The sequence below is a fragment of the Amblyomma maculatum genome, chromosome 11 (assembly GCF_055883805.1).
Source record: "Amblyomma maculatum isolate TAMU_Amacu chromosome 11, ASM5588380v1, whole genome shotgun sequence".
NCBI lineage: Eukaryota > Metazoa > Arthropoda > Arachnida > Ixodida > Ixodidae > Amblyomma > Amblyomma maculatum.
The window spans coordinates 59,119,825-59,142,593 of NC_139354.1; the positions used below are offsets into that span (position 1 = coordinate 59,119,825).

The 22,769-nt window shown below is 43.7% G+C and overlaps 1 protein-coding gene across 4 annotated transcripts in view; it reads left to right on the forward strand.

Moving 5' to 3' along the window:
- Nucleotides 1–16,348, forward strand: part of LOC146173899 (uncharacterized) — a 72,827-nt gene extending 56,479 nt beyond the window's left edge. For all 4 annotated transcript variants that reach the window (XM_084585606.1, XM_084585605.1, XM_084585607.1 and 1 more), the window contains 3 exons: nt 6,926–7,567; nt 9,492–9,761; nt 13,834–16,348. In XM_084585606.1, coding sequence (XP_084441732.1) covers nt 6,926–7,567; nt 9,492–9,761; nt 13,834–15,642 — 2,721 coding nt within the window. In that variant the 3' untranslated portion in view covers nt 15,643–16,348. The remainder of the gene's footprint in view (nt 1–6,925; nt 7,568–9,491; nt 9,762–13,833) is intronic.
- The last annotated feature ends 6,421 nt before the right edge of the window (nt 16,349–22,769 follow it).

Here is a 22,769-nt window from a genome sequence, read left to right on the forward strand (position 1 = left end):
GTCGAGTGTACGTGGCAAACCTCGGGGAGTTGCTGCATTTCGGCCGCAACCTGCGGTGCTAGCTTTGGGGGAAGGGGGTTGCAAACAGCTGTGGCCACGTTAACCCGAAGTTTTAGGTTTATACATTCACCTCCAATTGCTGAGGATGAAAGTGATTACGCCAACTGACTACATAAAACAACTCTTGAGAATTTGTCGAGCTCAAGTTGATGACGTCATAACTACATGCGACAAACAAGCACACATGTCTAGGCAAGACGTCTAGACTTCGAAAAACTAAAGAAGCACAGAATGAGATATTAACGAGAGTAGGTATGGAATTGGCAATAGTTCGCATTTCCGCCCGTAAGGAGAATTTCACCCCTATAATGTTTCATGTCTTCTCCAATTGGGGCAGTCATATAAGCTGGAATTCTGTCAAAACCTCGTCATTCTACAAGTTTCGCAGGCGGGGGATTCCTATCAACAACCAAAAATTCGACATTCACGCCTGTAAACGATTGCTACCCGAAACTATACTAAGAAGGCGCAAATGGCTTATTTTATGCCGAAACCTCAAATGTTTCAGATCTCTTCCGAAGTAATTGGCACGAGTCCAGCAAATGCAGTTATGAGGTCCTCCAGATCACGGCATTGAAGGATGACTGACGCTTGTAACGAAATGCTAATTCAGAAAAAATTGATGCCTACGTACATATTTGTTTTTTGCGCGTACTATCTGGTAGCAGGTGTGTTACAGAAAAAGGAAAGTTAATGAAGTATCTCAATCAGCGTGTCATGAGAGGTCTGCAACCAGCGTCATTATACAAGGGACCTTAGGCCATCATAGCCATGATTTCGAAGATCGACCTACATCACATGCTTCCTCAAGTCTGCATCGATAATGGCATTGCCTCTCGTTCCAGTATACAGCAGTTCAAGCCAAGCGCCTATCGCCTGGTTCCCAAGATAAGCGAAATGGTGGCCATGCCAAAACGGGAAGGAAAATGAATAGACCTGTGACGACCTCTAATCGCCCTTCACCCCTTCCAGCATGCCGATAGAGAAGAGCAATGTTTAGCATATTGGAAAGGGTGTTCATTGCTGTTTTGCGAGCCTCAGCCGTCAACCCACTGCAATTGTCGTTCATTGCTGTCGAAGCGTATCCAAAGCAGCAATTACGTTTTCACTACGCGCCGAGGTTGCCCATGTGTTGCAGCAAAGAGCTCCCCGAAGCAGCTCCAATACAAGCTGGTTTCAGAGATGTGTAGTTTTCCAGTGGGTGTTGTTCATAACGAAGTTTGAATCGTGATCACGAGCCCTAGCTTGTGCTAACCTAATCGTGGTTCACATAATTTATCCTAACATGCCATTTCTATTATGGGCTCGCTGTATGACGCCCCGGTCTCGAGCGTCAGCGCTGCAAGGGCAATGGTTTTCTAACGATGAATACAATTTCTCCTTGTTGAGCCGCTATAGCGGTGGGGAAAAGAAGCAGTTTCCTACCGGTCCTTCTATGTGAAGGTGTGGACGCTATTTTGAAATTCTAGCATATTTATTCTTCAAGCAACTCCGAACTTAAAAAACCTGTGAATAACAGCAAACATTTCCATTCCTCCAGTTCGTCCTTAGGTGAAGTTTTAGAATGATAAATAAGTTTCACAACTGCATTAAATCGGAGACAATAGGTTTGGTTTGTGGAGTGCGAGCAGGGGCAATGATAAAACAGTTGCTCAATTTGAAAATATTGCATTCAGATGGGAGGCTAAATAGTGGCCTTGCTTCCTGCGAAAACATTTGTGCTGAGAATAGGTCGTTGGGTGCTTCCACAACATACGTAATAAATGCCGGGTTCGAAACCCTGTCATGATGACTTTATGGTACGATACATGATTGGTTATGTCACATGGCACATGAGGAGATCCAGGCTAGTTTTGCCGGCGCAGTCGCATATGTACGCAAACGAAATTCAAGGCGCCTGTGCAGTGTTGGATGAAGGTGCCGGAGAAAACTTCTAGGCGGTCGAAATTTTCAGCCGCCTTCTACAAGGACATTCTTAATAGTCTTTGGTGCATTGGAAAATTAGTCAGTAAATATGCCACATCAATCTGCCTGATAGACAATGTCGACGGAGGAACCCGCTGCTCAGCAAGCAGAACTAAGGGAATCGTCAACGTTAGACTCAATAATCTGGTAGTATCAATTCCTACTCTTTTGTTCGCCTCCCCGCATTAAGTATTTAGCCACTCAACAGTCAATATAAATTTGATGACACGTAAAATTGCTAACCTCCCGATTTATTCTACCACGAATTTAAATGGCTGTTTTATCGGACCTCACTTGATATGAATTAAACAGACATCAAGTTTACTATTCCGTACAAGAATAAAATATGGCAAAAATAATACTCATTCTTTTTTAAACATGTTGCAGATTACAATGCAAATACTACAGCAAATTTCAATTATCTATTTCATTTCTTTTTGCTCCCTCAGCCTGCCTCTGGACGCTCCAGGACTAAAACAGTGGCAGAGAAATTATTTTCTTGTCCACGAGAACTTCTGAAGACAGTAGCGGAGCTCTCTCTCGAACTTTTCATCGCATCCTTGCTTACATTGTTTACTTTATTCTGCTATTGGTACTACCTCGTTTTCAAGCATGTGCTCGGTGCTGTCACCTTTAAATGGACATAACACGTTGCTTCTTTCCATCTTGTGCAGAGATTACCCCAGACCTTTGTCAACCTTGACAATAAAATCAATATGTTCGATGCAAAGGCTATGTCACCACAATAATAATAGCGTTAAAAGCAGGCTCTGCCATTCAGGCTGCAGCTTTGTTCTTTCGTTGCTTTTTGTCTCTTGACTTGAAGACTGTGGCCACTTAGGTCACAACTACACGAAAACAAGAAAGGCATCACAGCAGCTTGGAACCACAATAATATTGAAATATAAAGAAATAGCACTTAGAACGCAAACACGTCTCGACAAACAGTTATGCAGGTGAATCTACAATGAATGATTAAGGCCAGCGAGCTTTCTGATGTTTCCACAGGGAAGTAGCATACTTCAAGAATACCCAAATAAAACACGTAAGGTTAAAAAAAGATATAGGTTTATAGTGAATGTGTCTTCTATCCACATAAAACAGAAGGCTTAGTTTGTGCTTGCACCAGGAAATTCATTAACGCCTTTAAGTGTAAACAGCACCAAAAGAGCAAATGCTTCATACCAAACGTTTCAATTCAGTAATATGTTGAGTTAACAGCTGTTCTGTTTTAATGTATCACCATTCGAAAATAATGTCGGGCGACTTAGCAAGGTTCAGGACAAAGGCAAATGAGATGTACCAGCACTTAGGCTTTAAATATAGTTTTGGTTCGGGTAACACATAGGTTAGGTCGGGGCGAAATGAGACAAAGATATGCCACTTAATGCTATTATTATTTTAGCGAGTAGAGAATAAATAGCACAGAAGCCTTGCTCTAGCGTCTTGGCTAAGCAGCCTGTAAAATTAGGGACAACGGGAAACTGAGGAAATGGGAAATTTGGCGATTATATATAGAGTTTCTTATCTCACTTTTTTTTTCCCGAACTCCGGGGCGAGACGAGGCATTAGACGGAATGAAACGAGACGTTCTGTCAAGATGAAAACCTATCACTTCTTACACTCACAACACCACTAACACTGCATTCCTGGTGCCTTCTGGACTCTCATGAACCAACTTCTGCCACCTCGTGCGTCAGATTCAGCACAAAAAAGACGTTGGCTTGCTCTATATGTGTTGACAAAGGAGGCGCTCTCAGTGACATCTGTTGCTTGCTTAGAGTTTATCGGAACGTTTTCTTTGGATATAAATAACTTGCTATTACACATCGAAGCTTTCGTATACTTTTACAACTTTTTATTTCGTTTCCTCCATGCTTTACACTTCGGTGATATTTTCTGCAAACTACTGTATTCTTCTAATGTTCAAGGAGAGATTTCTATATGCATAAAATTTTACCTGCAAGCTATCCTTCCTTCACAGAAAGCACTTGGGTTTCTCAAGAAAACTGTTTTTGTAAAATACGTCGATATTACTCCCGCCCAGTTTTTTCCTTTCTTTTTCAGGGCATTTCTGTGGTCGAAGAAGAAGTTCACCAAACCTTGAATAAGTTCTTCCGCTTGCTTGCGCATTCCGAAGCTTTTGTTATGTTACCCTCGGTGCGATTACACTTGGTCGTTTTTGTTTTGTGAGTACAGACAAGTGTTCAAAAGAACACAAAGCAAACAACCGAGGAGAATTACTTGCAAGAGCAAAAATAAGAGTTCCTTTCTCGAAGCGACAAACTGTTCCGTTTTGCTCTTAGGCGAGGGCACGGCCGCCGGACACACAGTACACCTCCATTTAGCGGCCTGTCCTAAATCATGCCTACTCAATTTAGCCCTCTAGAACGGCGCTAGAATTTTGTTCAGTGCTGACTAATGATGCTCACTTACTAAACGGATACACAAAGTATCTTGATATCTTACAGCAGCTTTCTGGCATGACTCCCCCCCCCCCCCCCCCCCCCATCCCACCATCAAAAAAAAAATATATATAAAGGCCAGTCGCCGTGGTTCATTACACTTGGGAGGATTCCAATAGATTTTATGCCGTACAAATCAGACTGCATGCGACACCTCCCCTCCCTTCTCACATTATTAGAGTTCGGGCCAGATGACACTGCGGTATAAATCTCTTTTTACCCCATCCTAACCGTCAAGGTACTGCCATGTTCTCTTAGTACATGTCAAAGTTTCAGACAAACATAAAAAGCTCCGCTTTCACCAAGCCTATGCAATGCGCCTTCATGGTTCTCGATTAGTGGGTTTGCCTCGGGATCCAGGAGCCTTGGTGGGTTTGCCTCTTACTTGAATCATCATCATCACCATCATCATCATCATCATCAGCCTGACTATACCCACTGGAGGGCGAAGGCATATCCCATATTTCTCCAATTAACCCAGTTCTGGGCTTGCTGCATCCACTTGGCCCCTGCGAACTTCTTAACCTCATCCGCCCATCTAACTTTCTGCCGCCCCCTGCTACGCTTTCCTTCCCTCGGAATCCAGTTTGTTACCATTCGCACTACATGTCCTGCCCATGCCCATTTATTCTTAATTTCCACTAGAATGTCAGTAACGAGTTATTTCTCTGACCCACTCTGCACGCTTCCTATCTCTTAATGTTACCCCTACCATTTTTCGTTCCATAGCCCTCTGAGTTGTACTCAACTTAAGTAGAACCCTCTTGGTTAGCCTCCACGCTGAATAATGCTGCTCAAACCGGGGCCTCCTGCCAATTCGGCTGTGAGGTGTCATATTGTGACTACGCTCAAACCGCTGAACAGTAAGTTCACGGCCGCACCAGTGTTTACCCGTCACTCGCTAGCAGCAAGCTCTGAAGGAAGGCTGGACAAACAACTGCGAAATGCAGGAGGGAGAATGTTAATGTTGTCGAACTAAAATAGAACTGAGGCTTGCATGTGTGGAGTAGCGCAGAGACCCGTTCGTGGATGCTGCTATTAGCGCCACCCTCATCCATAATCGCAAACGTGCAACGGCCTGGGATAGAACGTCCAACATAATCGACAGGGAGGCCGGAGCTGGGCGAATACCCTCTTGCGGTACATGCGGCTCCATGACTGCCATAACCGATAATCTCACAAGCTATTATGCAGAAAATTAAGCCACTGTCACGTTATTTGTTTTGCTTAGCCCGTTCTTAGCATTCAGTGTTGCTGTAAATATCGCAACCATGCCCTCGCAGCTTTGCTCTTGCTCTCCGCACTATACTACAATCGTGCTTACTGTGAATTTCAACACACAGAGGGAGACTGTAGTGCGGCTTTGCTTTGAACTGTGATATAATGATCACTGTTCTTTCATCTTGTAGCAGCTAGAACTTCAATGTCATCTACGTGCGCTAACTCACCAGCGCACTTACCAAGACTTCGTGAAGAAAGCTCGAACCCCTCATGCTTAAAGCAGTATTGAGCGCCATTTTCCATTCAGGACTTCTCAAGCATATAACCCTGTGTTTGGCACATGATAACCGTAGTTGCTTATGCGCCATAACACCACATATAACTAAGGTCTCAAGCATGCTGGCGTGTAAATAAAATAAAGGTATAGCATAATATGAGGTAGCAAAATGGAATAATAAAACATGCATCTATTTTGCTTTTTTTTCAAGTCTTTTCTCACTTTTGGTTCTCCTAGGAGGATAAGTCAGCGATATTTATAAAAATAGAGCTGATCAACAGTGACTTCTAGAGCGCTCGTTATATCCAAGCAGAGTATAGCAAAAGCAATAGGGCCATCAGCAAATTCTACGATTTTCCACTAGAGTTGCCTTAAGTGCTAAACAGTTTCATGTAACACTGAAGTAAAATACATGTTTTCGCTCAGCACGCGTTTAAAACTGGTCTGACCATTGTACCTAAGCGCTTTGTACTTTCAACTTTGTACGCTTGTCGTGGCTATTATTTGTACAAACATCTGGGCGCCTGGGCTTTGTTGAAAAGCAGGGCGAATAACGTAAAATGCGCTTTAATCTTCGTCCCGGCGAAGACAGTACCGCTGTGGTAGGTAGACAGCTCGCCGAATTTCAACGCATAACCTAGTGTACCTTTGATTCATGTGAAAGGAGTTCACGTAGTCAACTGGTCCTTCAAAACGATGAAGTCAATTTGTCTTCAGCCTCGCCTTCACGATTGGCGCACTAATTGTAATCTTTTTATAGTTAATGCTCAAGCCTCGCTTCTAACCAATACACGTTTCAAGAATATATCTAGGCAAGTGCATCAGAATTAGGGTGGGTCTTTCCTTGTTCCTCTTAAAGAAAACAAGGGTCTCGCGAAATCCACTTCTCTTCAACTGCAGCTGACTCAACATTTATATTGCTGATCTTTTTTTCTAGAGCAATACTTCAGCGGCCACAGACGTGAAAGCTGCCTCTGTCAAAGAGTCTTCAAGTTGTGTTCAAGTTGTGAGTGAACGCTTGCAAACTGTACCGAATTCTGACACCTGGCTTGCGTACATGAGCATCGGAGACTGGCTGAATGCCTTCGTTATGATGGAAGAAATGTTCAGAGCAGAGAAGACCCCTGAGAGTGACAGATACGTGTACTTATATACAGGCCTTGTTGCACTGAATCTGGATAGCTTCGTACAGGATCTCCTGGAGGACCCTTCTAAAAAGAACCCCTTCGACTGCCTAATGATAGCTCTTCTGGCCAGAGTTTGCCTTTCGAAACACGTTCGGGCTAGGAGAGAGGAGGTGACATGGGAGATTGTCTTGGATTATGTTCCTACGGTCATGAAAGCTCGTTTACATAGGACAACCAAATCTTACTTGAAAAAATACCCCGTTTTTATCAGCAAGAGTGGCTCGTCAGAAGTCGATGAAGAAGGCGTAGAAGCCGACAAACTGGATTGGTTGGTCAGCCACCTTCCAAGTTCCTCGTTTAATCTACAGACAGCAGAAAGCGGCCCCAAATGTTCACAGGAATACCAGGAGCAATCACCGGATACAGCCCATATGACGGAATCTACTGACGAGGTAGGTCATTGGCACTTGAGCTGGCTTTGCAGAGGCAAAGATTAGACGTCAGCACGTCGTAGGTTTCCAGACAGCCTGGCCATATCGAAAGCGATCGATACATTCAATATGCTGTATATTTGCAAGATACGTTTTTCGGCACTGATAACCGTTACAACCTGTACATATTGGCGTCCTGAAGAAGGAAACCCTTGATTGGGTTTTGCCTTTGCATATAAAGAACAAATTCCTATAACTGAACAAGTGTTTTTCTGTTCGCTGCAGCAGCTTAGGTATTTGGTAGTTGACGCATTCTTAGCCATTCGTGCACAGTAAACTTCTCAAGTTCTCAGGACATCGCAAAATTTCAATGTCAATAAATTGTACAGGTATAAGATGTCAGAAAATTGTTTTTATTTTGCTCTCGGAGATATGAGAAAATGAAGTGTAGATTTACGCTTCTCACCGGGATGCCTAAATGACATAAGTTTTAAGAAAGCGTGCTTGAAAAAAAAAAACAAAGTTGGTGTTTCGACCGAGGCCAGAAGGACGGTATTTAATATACAAACGCAATCTGCTTTACGTGATATGTGAATCTCAACATTAGAAGTGCAAGAGTCTGAAATTGCTTGTTTTTATCTTTCCTATTTTTATAGCCTCTGGGTGGGAAGCATTAGTTAATTAGATTAATGGAAAAGTTGCCGTCCGTAATATAGGATCCAATTTTTTTTTTGCCGACATTTCAGGTATTGCTTCATTAGCGCAAAATGGTGAGGATGATATGATTAAAACTGTGAATAGAGGAGGACAAAGTTTTATAATTATGATTAGGGATTTGATACTATCCATCGCAATTTCTAGGATATGCTAGTTAGGGATAGACGAAAACGACACCTGGGAGTAAAAGCAATTTTTTGCTTGTCCGTAAGAGTATTTGCCATATTTGCAAAAAACACGCCTTAGTTTTTCCCAGTGAATATAGAATCCAAACACTTTTGAATAAATTAGACAGAAAATTTATAACCTCATGCAATATCTCTAATTTGCATATGCTTAGGTTATCACTCCTTGTGAAGTAACATAAATTTTGTGTTTCAAAATTTCTACGAGGAACGGACAAAAACCCCAACAATTTCATTTCGCACCAGTGAAGTGGAAGCGGCGCATATTTAAGCTCTTGCTTGCCGTGTAATATTCGTAAATAAGTGCTGAAAGCGAAATTCTGGACGCCTTTACGTAGAAAGTCTCGTTAAAAAAATTGCTTGTTTCTTGCTATTTCTACACAAAAAAAAAAAACGTATTTACGAGCGCGAATTTTGTGCGTAAACATTTTCCAGGCCGTTCATACGGCCATTATTTAAAACTGATAGCAAACATTTTGTATCGTCTCGGATTCCCCACGAAAAATTGGTACCGACGAATTATGCTCCGCCACACGCCATTAGTGGTTACACCTATGTATCGCTTCATTTTTGATGTCATCTAAGATGGCGATTGTGTTTTTAATGGCAGTAATCTTACTGTTATTAGATAGCTGTTATCTGGCACCACAACCTTGCTTCTCTTTGTCCTCACTCTTCCCTCAACTTGCTGCTACGTTTCCTTTACGGCCCACGACACTCAGCTGACGCGGCTATTCACATGAAATATCAAAGCAACCTACAGTGATTGCTATAGAGGAGTGAATTGGCCCAGTTTCTCTATGTACTCTTTTGATTAGGCAATAAAAGGATGTATTACAGCTGGCAAGCAGCTTTGGCAATCTGCAAAAATGCTGTAGAGTGCACTACAGATTTATCTGTCGTGCTGTGCGTATATTTTTCGCTGCACTTTAGTCTTTCGCTACTTTGGCCTAATTTCTGGAGTATAATGCTGACTGAAATGGTACCATGCTCAATTAGTGTAGGAACCATTGCGTCGTTTCATATTTTTTATTATTTTTCAGAGTCTAAAGCAGCAAGGCCGAGAAGCAGAACCGCAGAATTTCGAAAGATCTTATCTTCATTACGAATGTTTGCAAAAGCGTGATTGCAAGGGCTCTGCGAGCTCCGTTGATGAAAAGGGTGCAAAGAAAGACAGTGATGATGTCAATAGTATGGACTCAACAAATGATCACGATTCATGCCAGGAGACAGGCAGAGCAGCTTGTTCAATATGTGCGTCAACGGGAAATGTGTTCGATACTGAAGTGGACCCTTCATCCTTTGCACCTCTGGTAAGAAATGTGACAACTTTTCAGCACTGGCGGGTGAGGGAATGAAACGCCCAAATCCCCATCGCCTAACGCTATAGCAGGAATTCCAGAAACTGTCGTTTTCCTTCCCAAGAAATGACGTATGAACCATAGCTTCTTATCAAAAGAGCATGTTTACAAGTTCTAATGGTTTCCTCCCTTTAGTGGCGTTCTCCCTAAGATTTTGCTTCTCATATTACCAAAATTGTACGAAAACCCCGAAGAAAGGTGCAACCAGCCAGAACTCTGTTTCGACGCTAGAGACGCCATCATCACTGTCATCAGTCTAAACATGTCCTGGCTCTGGGTTTCTACACATATCTCCCGTTAGGCTTTTCTGCGTCCAGCTGTGTTCACTATTTTATCCGCTAAAGCGACTCTATTGTAATAGCCCTTATCCCTTAAACAGGACGGCTATCGCACATTTCCAGCCGCGCAGGCGATATTGGGTGTAGGCAGAACGCAAAAAGTTTCCGATTGATGGAGTTTGTCATTACATGTTACTGGTAACCAGTGGAGCAAAACAACCCGGAGCGTTTCAATACGTCTTTAATTTATTTTCACAGCGCAGCTCTACTGTATGCAGTACAACTCCCAAGGTGTTTCACTGGCGCGTTTGACCATGAGTCGTCGGAGCAGGCGTAGTGCGAATGCTTGTGCTCCTGTCAGTGCCCGCTTCTTCGTATACCTTGTCCGTTGCAATACCAAGAGTCACTGAAAGATCGTCGCGATCGCGGATCCAAGCGTTTTTCGTGTGATATAACGTGAGTAGGTATGAGGTTTAAAACATGGAAGAGGTGCGTCCTGGCCAGACGAGTGCGTCAATGCTTCGGCGCATGCATCAAGCGCAGACTATTTGTCCAGCCGATATTTTTCTCCGGGAAGCAGCAGCGAAGAGAAAGAATGATCAATTTGAGGCAGAGCAGCTCGCACAGATTAGAAACGACCATGCAGCCATGGTTAGCAGAGCTCGGGGTTAGACATCTAGGCTTCATCATCAACATCATCATCAGAAGCAGCAGCAGCTTGACTATATTCACTGCAGGACGAAGGCCTCTCCCATATTTCTCCAATTAACCTTGTTCTGTGCTGGCTGCATCCACTTCACCCCTGCGAACTTAACCTCATCCACCCACCTAATTTTCTGCCGCCCCCTGCTACGCTTTCCTTCCCTTGGAATCCAGTTTGTTACCCTAAGCGACCATCAGTTATCGTCTCTTCACACTACATGTCCTGCCCATGCCCGTTTCTTCTTCTTGATTTCCACTACAATGTTTCTCTCACCCACTCTGCAGCTTCCTATCTCTTAATGTTACCCCTACCATTTTTTGCTCCATAGCCCTCTGCGTTGTCCTCAACTTAAGTAGAACTGTCTTGGCTATCTAGACTTAACCTGGATAAATCCCCGCAATATTTCATCCTTCACAACCTTTCCGTCATGTCATCGGTAATTTTTTGCACCGGTAGCCGAGACGATTAGTTAATTTTAGTTTTCTACACAGGAATCTTCGATGCTTGTCTGGCATATTGTCACAAATGGAGTGAGCGTGCAGGACACGATTAAGGGTGGGATAATGAGGCGAGCACGGAAAGGCGCGCTCGACCCCTACCAATTCTACCCACAGAGAAAAGGAATACATTTAGGTTGGTCTTAGACTGCCAAAAGTCTGGTTACTCGCCCATTACTCTGTAAGAAATGAAGGCATCCCTAAACGACAACCGGCGCTCTTGCGGTGCTTATTCAATTCGAACAGCATTGTACAATTGCGGTGCTGTTGCCGTCGTGACACTGTTGCTATGGCAACCAGGGGACAAAAGGTCCAATTTTGTTGCACGGCTCGGCTCCTTTTGTACTAATAGGTTATACACGCAATACTTTCTAGAGCAATGTAGGCATTGCACCTACCCTCCAAATACATATTTTACTGTTATATTACCACTTTAATTTGTTGGCTAACTGCAAGTCTTGCTCTCTCATCTTTGTGCACAAAATAATATCTTGCCACAAAAACCACCATAATCAGTTCACATTCGTCTATTAAAGGGCATATACCTCAGCCATTCACCTCCAGTGAACTGTGTCCTGTTATAGTTACGGCTGGCTTATCCCGGCATGCTTCCTTGCTTCCTCCGCCAACCACATTCTCTACTTACTCATGCTATGTTACCGTTTCCTCCAGGTCGGTTCCTTTGCTCTTGAAGGCAGCCTATTATCTGGTTTTCTTCGGTGCGTTGAGAAGGGAAAAATGGGACTAAGAAGCTGTTAGCACCAGTTATTAGGGAAATTTTAGTTCTGGCGTAGTGCATGCTTGAAGAGTTGGATGCAAGGCAACACATTTTAAACTTGCACTACCTCACAAGGGAACGAGACAGGGCCTACAGCTTTTTACTGATTCAGCGTTAGGGGCTTATTGTGCAATTACCGTGCGATTAGATTGTAAGGCTAGTTATCACTTTGCCCTTTCTACACTTATGACTGAGGTATACTCCCATGCTCTTGGGGTCCAGTATTTCCTTTGATAAAACTGCCGTCTTCAGCATGAAATAAGGCCTTCGCATAGGAAGCTCACCGGACCTGCTCTCTTGTTTCTCGTTATCTGAAAAAATAGGTTGCCAGGTTCATTTATAATTTGCAGAGTCGTATTCCTATAGAAACATTCTGGTGTGTCGCTTATGTCATAAGTAAACGTTCTGGATAGCTTTCTTTCAATCCTCCGCTTGTGAACATAAATCATTACAATAGGCAATAATGTATTGTAACGTACTGAGGAGAGTTCTGCATATGTCACAAATAATTTTGCCTTTCAGGAGTCCTAGATAGTCGTATGCACGTCTTAGAAACACACCACGTAGCTCTGTTGCTTATGCGAATACTGTGTTTACGTGCATCTAGCATGACCGCATGTGGTCCAGCTTGCTGGATTTAAAGATATAGATTGAAAAATGAGATGGCGCGGTACATACACTCAAATAAGCGCGCAATAATGACGGGAACCTCCTGTTTGTTGTCTCTTCGTCTTATTTGCGTGTACACGCAGCGGAGTGTTATTTCCAATGCAAATAATCTGCAAGCTTGGGCAGAATTCTTCAGTGAAATCAGCAATGGCAGTGGCGCACAGTATATTAAGAGATGTCTAACCCCGAGCTCTGTTAAGCATGGCTGCATGGTCGTTTCTAATCTGTGCGAGCTGCTCTGCCTCAAATTGATCATTCTTTCTCTTCGCTGCTGCTTCCCGACACACCAGAATTAGAGATTAAGAAGTTCGCAGGGCTCAAGTGGATGCAGCTAGCACAGAACCGGGTTAAGTGTAGAAATATGGGAGAGGCCTTCGCCCTGCAGTGGGTATAATCCGGCTGATGATGATGATGATGATGATGATGATGATGGTGATGAGAGTATATTTAGGGGGTGTAAATTTGACTTCGAACTTTCCTAGGTACTCCTTTATGAACACGGTGTTGCCCAAGGCCAATCTTAAATTTCGGCGGTGGACAACAAAATCTAGGTTATAGAATCAACTTTCTCACTTTCGCAAAAGGGGGCTTTTAAATATGGCGGTTACTCGAAATTGGCACTCATGCTGATCACGTCAAAACCCGGGTAGGCCAGGTCGCGATTTCTGTATTCCATTGCCACAATTTGGGCGACGATGGCCTGTTTTAGTTAATAATTCTTTGTAGGATCAGTTGCTTTCTCATACAGTAACGTAATGAAACCCCAACTCATTTCGATAGTATCTACATTTTGCCGTGCATCATATGAAGATGACGAACATAGATAGGGACGTAATAACTGCTAAGTTTACCAATATGTTCTTCCTTTTTTTATATCGAGCCTTCCCGTAGAGAACTAAAAGCCCATATTAGATAAAGAGGCATACATTGGCATCTTTTTTGTCTAAAGTGAGATTTGATAAAGCGATAGTATGGACAAATTCTCACCAGTCGCCTCGAGGCTTTCTGTAGTGTATATATTGTTTTGTAGAGTACGCATTAGAAATATTGACACTAGGATCGATTTTTAGTCTTATTCTGCATTTTTTGCATTTTTCAGAGCACGAAAGATAACAAACCAGAGACTAATAAGGAGCAGTCAAATTGCACGGATATTGAACGTATTGTTTCAGAAAGCCTAGCGCTGCCTGTCTCTAGGTTCTCGGAGGCAAGCGGATCGTCCATGGAAACTCCTTGTGTGTCAGAAGACCAGGCTGAAATTGAAGGGAATGGCAACGCACAATGTAAAGGAGACAACGGAAGCAGTGGACCATGCAAAGAATTGTGTTCGTCGTCATGTAGTAGTTTTGAGTACGTTAGTTCATCTTCGTTGCATTATACTGAGTCCCTAGTGCATCCATTGGGTCACCTGCTCACTGAGAAAGAAGAACGTGGTAACTGCGTAATAAAACCTGAGCGGGAAGAAGAAAATATATCCGAAGAAAAAGGTGCGCAAAATGTATCACCTAGATCTTCAGCGGGAGATGGAATTTACACTCATGTTAGGATTGAGAAGCCTGGATTCCCTGAAGGCCCTTTGGAGCGTATGCCTAGAGATGACACGAGTGCTACAACGGAAAGCAGTCACGAATGTAAAAGACGCTCGTCAGACTTGGCCAGGACGACTGACTCAAGATCATTATTGATTCCCAACAGACTTACTGACACTGACAAGGCTAGAACAAACGGCGGTTTGAAAATGTTAAGACAGCAAGGAGGTAACCAAGTGTCCAATGTCATGGCTTCTCAGGCAGGCAGCCATCAAATAAATGCCGACTATCGTGTGCTCTATTCCAAGCGTTGTAAAGCTGAAATGACTGCTCCGGTCTGCGAAGAAGCTAAGCGGTTTCAGCAGGTTTTCAAAGAAGATTCAGTTGTCCAAAAAGAGATCATTCAAATACAATTACCTGACAACGTCGACCAGGGGCACTGTTTTCAGCAAGAAAAGAACGGAAGCCGCAGCAAAGCTCCTCAGCTATCCCGATATCAATCACCCAGTAGTTCTTCAGTTGCTGGTGAGGCAATGAGTGAGAGCACTCCACTGAAATCGGAGTTCAAAAACGACGAGAGTGAAACTCGAAACTCGACAAGCGTGCAAGATGGAATCACACCTGAAAGCAAAGAAGAACAATTACACACGAAAGCAACATCGCAGTGCCTCAATGCAGAAGCGGTCATGTATGAAGAAAAGCGACACGATATGGGATTTCGTGCTGATTCTATGAGTGAGGAGGAAGAGGCTGGAGGGCAGATGCAAGCAGCCGCCTCCCATCCACTATCTCAGGAAGGTGATCCAGGATGCCTCCATAGCTCAACCACGATGTTCATATCTGGAGGTGATTCATTTGCGGAAGATGTTACTACACCAGAATTTCATGTCAACTCTTCGAAGCCAAACAGTGCGATATGCAGAGATGTGAAAGAGAAGATGTCAACCTTCTGTCATGATATGCTGGCAAACGAAGAGGGTGATCTGTGCTCATTTTCACAGGGATGGAACCGAACTCATGAAACTCAAAGGAACCTTTCACGCGCTGCCTCAGTTAGGACCCCTCCGTCAGGTAGAAAGACAACGCATCCTGAATTCGGGAGCGCTGACAATTGTGAACCTCAAGTTCATTTAGCAGAAGGTTACTGTAGTATTCAATATAGCCAGAAGTCAACAAAAGCTTCGGCGTATCAGCGCGGTCAGTATCAGGTGAACATACCTTGTGGTCCAGCTTTGCATCCCCAAAGGATAAACACTGAAAGCTCAATTGCAGAAAGGTGCAGTCCCCAGACCATTGGCGCGATTCGTGCAAAACAAGCGATTTATCGACGAATTGAACTCTCGGCTCCTAGAGAGGAATCTAATCAGACATTTTCTTAGAGACCCTAAACATTGAGCACCTAGAAATAATTATAGGTTTGTTAGGCGTAATGCTCCATTCAGCCTTTCTGGATACGTTACTGTATATAGTGTGTATCGTTACATAACTTGAACGACAGGTTCAGCCTTAAAGATTTTGCACTTTCCTAAGAACAAAAAACTTTGAACCGAATGCAGGCTTCAGGAAACACAATAATTAAATTTCAAGAAACCTCTTTTAAGAATTCTTTGATAAAAGCTGTAATTTGTGCGCTAAGCGTAGGTTTTGATATTCCGCGCGTTAAAGTTTCTGCACACAGACAGACCCCTGTGCAGCGGGTTTGCAACTACTCCCCCGGTTTGCAACATACCTTCTACAATGCCTTCCATAAGTTACAACAGCGTAGGACTGCTAAACAATACGTTTTGTTTATTAAATACCACGTTTTCAAGCTTTACACCAATGTTTTTGCGATTGCTCAAGCCTCCACACTTAAGTTCTGCTGATCTGATTCCACTTATCGACCTGACAAATAAGCCTACAAAGTCACTACAGGGATTCTGCAACTGAAGAAACCAAGGACCACTTGTGTTCTTGTTCAAAAGAATATTTCTGTACGCAACCGGGTGTGTCCGAGCATTATTGTCACAAATCTTCGTTTTTTATTTTGCCGCACTAGAGAAAACACTGAAAATAAAGCATTCAAAATATGTGAAATATCTGAAACGCTGCGTGTTGTGTCGGTCCACAACAAGCACGATTACTCAGAACTTTCTGGAATAGGACAGTATGCACGAGTAGGGCCAGACGCCACCGACTTGCTTTTCAGAGCCTTCCAACAGTGTCCTCCGCCTATTTACCTAGTGCACTATATAACATTGCACTCACCAGCTGGCCTAATTGAAGTTCTAAGTTAAGCAGGGGTTCCTCAGTGTGCAGCACGAAGCGTATTTGCATTCTACGAGCGTATTGTTTTCCTACAAAGTGTTTAATGGCGTCTATTAGCGCGGCAATAATTCAAATACGTACAATCTATTTTTTTCAATGTCGATGTCTGCATGAGTAGAAATGTTTCACTGAAATGAAAGTGACATATAAAGCACAATCTAGTCTTAGTTTGCTCCATACGCAAGAAGACATCAAAATGAGAACTGTGCGGCAAACACATTCAAGTTGCCAAATTAGCCAACGCATCAGCATAATGTCCCCGCAGGGAACACTAATAAAAATTTACTGATTAATGATGCCGTGTTGCAATAGCAGGCAAGTAGCGTATAAGGTCTTCAATACACGAAAAATTCATGAAACTTCATAGTCGTCCTAGTAGCTGCATTACAGTGGACGCAAATGAAACAAAAACGCCTTGTCTCCTACACACTCTATTGCAAAATCACATATTTCATATCGGATTACTACAGGCTAAACCGATATGAGACCGGGCGGATGTCTGTTGTCTGAATTTTCAGTATGCTGTAAGCATAAAAAATTTCTGTAAGCGGCCCGGGGCTGGAAAAAAAATGTTCAGAGCTTCAAAATATTATTGAATTATGGAGAGATAAAACTTTGAACATAATGTTTTGACCACAAGCAGAGATTATAACCACGTTCCTTCCGCAAAACAGCCTGGTACTCTAAGCACTATTTCATGGCCGTTTTTTTTTTCACCTCCTGCTCAAAATGAAAGTTGCAGTGAGATAACTGAAAGGCTTCTTTGTTTCAGAAAGATTTTAGGCTAGCGAGCCTGATCGGAACTGGCGTCCATTCAGGTTTCTCACTTCGAACATCGTAGCCTACTTTGAGGTAATAGGTGCAATGAAATACTCTTTCGTTGGACCATTATCCCCGTCAGCGTGTCTCACACCCAGTTTAGTTTATCTACACTTTACAGGCGAAGGAGTATTCCTTGAATATAGACTGGCAAGGAGCGTATGCCATGCGGAGGGATTAGCAGCTCCTTTTTTTTGAAGCTCTAAGCAAGGAATCGAAGAGAAATACTGTTTCCCAGAAGTCAAAGGAATTATGGTCTATAGTTTTCGGTTGATGGCGATCATGCATTCCGCACAGACAAAGGTACAAACAAATGTATTTTCCCATCACCAATGGCTGAACAGGTAATGTACAGCATCCTAAAAGGAAGAAGAAACTTTGTTCTGACGATCGATCGCACTTTGTGTGACTTTTTTAGACGTTTCCTGCCTTCCCACCCGCAGTAACGAACGACACAAAGGCTGTGGCATGATTACATCAAGCAAGTCCTGGTACAGGTGCTTATGAGTTGCACACCTTGGATATTTCAGTAAAAATCTCACGATTAAAATGTTAAAATAGGCCACTATATCATGAAAAAATACACTAATCCTTCTTCGTTCCATGTTACTAGACGAACTAAAAATTCGGATTGGTTACGTCGCAGCCGAATTCGAAAAAAAAAAACTATACATAGATACAAACTGCTTTGATTACGTCAGAACGTGAAACTTTACATTAGTTGTTGTAAAAGGTAATGGACCAAGCCACGTCCGCTACTTATCACCGAGTGAAGCAAATTTGTACAGCTTATCTTCCAAACCGAACACCAGAAAAAAGCCGCTAGCAATCTACGAATGTCCAGCGCGCTAAACCGGGACATGGGTATGCCTGCAATACACACGCCAAGCATAAGGCAACAATGAACAAGTTGGGTGGAGTTGATTGTGTTAACATCTATAAAGAATACCCCACTCCGTTGTTTTCGACTGCACTTGTTCCCGTATTGCTGTTCCGCGAAAACTCTAGCGACGAAAGTGCCGGGTGCATCACTAAAATATATAAGAAAAAGCAAGTGTAAATAAAGCCTTATGCTTTGCTCGAGCGTACTGTGCAGTATGCAAATTGAAATTCACTATTAATACAACTGTTTTCTCGATTAAAATTATTTAGTTCAATACGTCGGTTGCATCCATCGCGCCAACTTTGCTACGTTGAATAAGCGTAAGGAACGCATGTGCTCGTGGGGAAGGACGCCGAAATGTAACGCGATGCGCGTACCTACTAGCTAGGTTACACTTCGATGGCTTTATCGGCTCTAGGTAGTTGTGAAACAGGGCGCACCCCAAATATTAAGCCAAGTTGAAACGTGTACTTTGTAAGCTTTCACACATACTTAATGTGCTGCCATGCTGCGGCTTGGTAATTCAGTTCCAGCTTCATCTAGTCGTCCGGCTTGAGTTGAGAAGCAGAAATAGTCTGGCATTAGTTACATAAACGACGGCTCGTCCGGTCTGTGAACCACACATAGTCTGTACGGAATATGAGCTCCGTAGCGGACCGGTCAGTGTGGTTTACTGTACATACCCAAAATGGCCTGTCTGGTGTTAGCTCTATACGGGACTGCTCCGTTCGGGTTGAAATCCATACCGGTTATGGTCTGGTCGGTTCGATCTGCATACCGGACATGGCCTGTCCGGCGTAAGCTTCATACCAACCGTTGTCCGGATCGAGCGTTATACCAGTCCATTATAAACTTCTTTAAACGTACAGGAGACGGTTTACACCGGTATGAGATTTATACCGAATAATAAAAGTGCGGTAAAAATGTTTTGGCATGATACGGGATGTTTCTACAGTTCACGGTTATAGCTTCGTACAATTCCAAGCTGTAAGAGAGTGCACATGATGAAGCTATACAACCTATACAAAGATATACAAAGCTATACAACGGCATCCTGATTAAACTTATGTTGTCAGTTCAGCGCTGTGTCTGTCCCATTCTCTTGTTTAGGCTTCGTGCCGTTACGCTGCACCCCTCGAATAAGTACACACGAGTTTGTCAATTAGGTGTTTTACTTTTAGGGCACATTCGTGATGCTTAATGTTACTTTGAGCGCCATATAAATGCAGTTTGAACATTTACCGTATTTTCCGGTGTATCAGTCGCGGCATTTTCCTAAAAGTTTGGTCAATGCGCCTTATCCACCGGTGCGACTTGTGTATTCAAGAAATCCGGACGGGTGGCAGCCAAGCCTGGTCCTCTCCCAAAAAGGTGTCTGTGCACTGTGCGATGTCAGCGCATGTCCATATTGTTACGTGGTGGCATGCCAAGCGATGGAACACGGCGACACAACAGAAACAGAACGACGTGATGACACGACGATGAAATATGCTTTAATGGCCAGCGGGCCTTGCGCGAGCACTCCGCCCCGCGCCACTGCCCGCTTCGTCATCTACGTAGCACTACCCGGGGCCACCGAGCGATCCTCCCGATCAATTGCTAGAAATCTAATGCATGACGTGACTATGAACACACAGGATTAGAACATGAAACGCTGGACACCACAATGAATGCGAAGATGGAGTTTATGCTTGCCCCGTAGCATCAGGTCCAATCTTCACCGTTCGCAGAAGACAAGGCTCATGGGCACGCCGAATGGCTTGGGCGGGGGTGCTGTCTTCTCTCGAGTGGTCGTGAGGTCGCTTCGTCGTAGGGTAGGTCGGGTCGGCTTTGGGCTCTTCCTGGAAGTCGTGTGCTGTGGCCAGGGCTGGGGACGGAGCTGGGGAGAGGGGCTGGTCGAGTCTGAGCAAAAGGGGATGGCCAGAGCTGGGCGGCAATCTCCAGGGGCTTTCGGCCGATGGACCCGGCGTACGGTTGGCCTCGATGGTGCGAGGCGAGGATAGGGATGAACCGCACCTCCAACCAAATGTTACGTGGTGGCATGACAAGCGATGGGAACACAGCGCCACAACAGAAACAGAACGACGTGATGACATGACGATCAAATATGCTTTAATGGCCAGTGGGCCTGGCGCGAGCGCTCCGCCCCGCGCACTGCCCGCTTCGTCATCTTCGTAGCAATATAAATTAATTCACAAGTAACGACAAACTATTCCAGGAGCTTACGATCATGACGTCGCTCATAGCCCATATCTCATTTCATGAAAAATAACCAACTAATTGACAATGCTTACGAGGGAAAATATCGGGCGGGAGACGCAGGCATGCACCTGGGACGAAAAACTGCGCGTCAAAACTGCACGCCGTCTTCGGCATTTGCACAGTAGCTCCATTTGCAATGAACTCAAAAGTAGCAGAAAGTATGTTGTAAAAACAAAGTGTAGCTCATACGCTTTTACAGATAGTTTATTTCTGAGGGTGGGAAATGGGTTGTTCATTTAAAAATGGTAACTTGGTAGTAACAAGTTTTAATTAACGAGGCACTCCCGTTCGAGTTATTTTCGTCAGCCACGGCAACATCACTGCATCGATCACGGCCTGGACGGCACAACCGGCAGCCCAAAAGCAGACCGCAAAGTTTCTATGTAATGGTTTTTAGTTGTGTCTGTCATACGAATAAAAGCTTTGCATCACCACAGCCATGTGAATATCAGAGCTTCAGATCTGTCGCGTCTTGTCCTTTTTCTCGCTAACCATTTCGTCGCCCAAAGTCGAAGGAGATGCGACTCGAAATTCAAGCTACATGTAGTTAAGTTTACCAAGTTGCCATGGGCACAGGAAAGCAGTTCGTGGTCAGCGAAAACATTATCCGTTACTGACGTGAAGTCAGCAGTGTCCTTCGGACAATTAAGTCAGCCATTAAGGTGTGGCAAGTGCCTTGCTGGCATTTCATGTTTTTCCTCGCTACTCGGACCTCTCGTCCTCCTCCTTTCTTTGCCGTCTATTTTCTCTGATGGCTTCGCCTAAACCCTATCTCTAAGTTTATGTGCCGTCTGTGTGTGTCAAAAGAAAAGATTTTTGAGAATTACTATTCAGACCTTAGACGCTACATGCACCTAACTGAACACTGGGTTCACGAAATTTGGGCACATGCAGTGGCCACCTCAAGCATGTATTTTTGTCGCCCTTCTTGACAGCGTCACTTTCAACAAGTTTTCTACCTAGTGAACAGGTGCGCCTTATACGCTCGTGCTACTTATCTCTTTTCTTTCCCCACAGATTTGCCGTATAATGAATGTGCGCCTTATACACCAGAAGATACGTCATTTACTTAACGATTAATGAATTGATTAATTGATTTATAGGAAGGGAAAGGCGCGGTAACTGTCTCACTTGTTTTCTGTGCACACCTCAACCGCGCCCTAGGGGAAGGGAGGAAGGTGGGAGTGAAAGTGGAAAAAGAGAAAGAGGAGCCATAGTGGAGGGCTATGGAGTAATTTCGACCACCTGGGATCTTTAACGTGCGCTGACATCGCACAGCACACGGGCGCCTCTTGTGCTGTGCAATGTCAGCGCACGTTAAAGATCCCCAGGTGGTCGAAATTACTCCATTCATTCCATGAAGCGGATTTCTTGTTTCCAAACGCATAATTAGGAGCTACGACCGCAACGAGAATTACATTATTTTGCAGCCAGATAACCTTACGAAGAAATCCGGCATTTCTCTATGAGGCATTTTATCGCTACTCCTGTCCATAATCCTTAAACCATCAAGCACTACCTCATATTGGAACTTTGTGAAACGAAAGTGGTATTTCGCTAGGGCTACCTTTTTCAAAATATGCGGCACTCCCAGGATTTATCGTCAGTAAAACCACCGATATAGACCTTTCCGTACGTTTGGGATATTTCAACCACGGCAGCAACTGCACAGCCCAGACAGAGTTGGCCATGCTTCTTTTCACAGTGGTGTTTCTGCTTACGAGCGATACGTGCGCACAATTCAGGATCACCATCCAGAATTGGAAACGGTATGTATGCCTGCTAGCGCCTGTCAGCTGAGAAAAGAGACAAAAATTGTCATTGCCTGCGCAATATGACAGGCAGGCTCTACGTCAACATTGATAGAAGACCCTGCAGTATCACAGGTGAGTTAGGTATAAAGATCTAGTTTTATAAAGAAAGAAATGGATACTAATTAGTTGTGTTAATTACATATGAATTACGTTTCTATGAATGGCATCTGTCAATATTAGTGCAGAATCCTATACACTCCATTTTTATGCCAACGATGCTGTGGCACATAGCTCTGTAATCACGCCAACAGTTTGTTGCACCAATGAATCTTATGCTCTGAGGCGCCATGCATTGAAAAATGAAAGTACCTCACTCGACGTTCGATAATCATCGACACGTCAAACTAAACTTTCTTTTTTTTTTTCATTTTGAAAGCACTATTTACAAAGGCGTAAGGCAAAAATAAATACCTCAAGAATG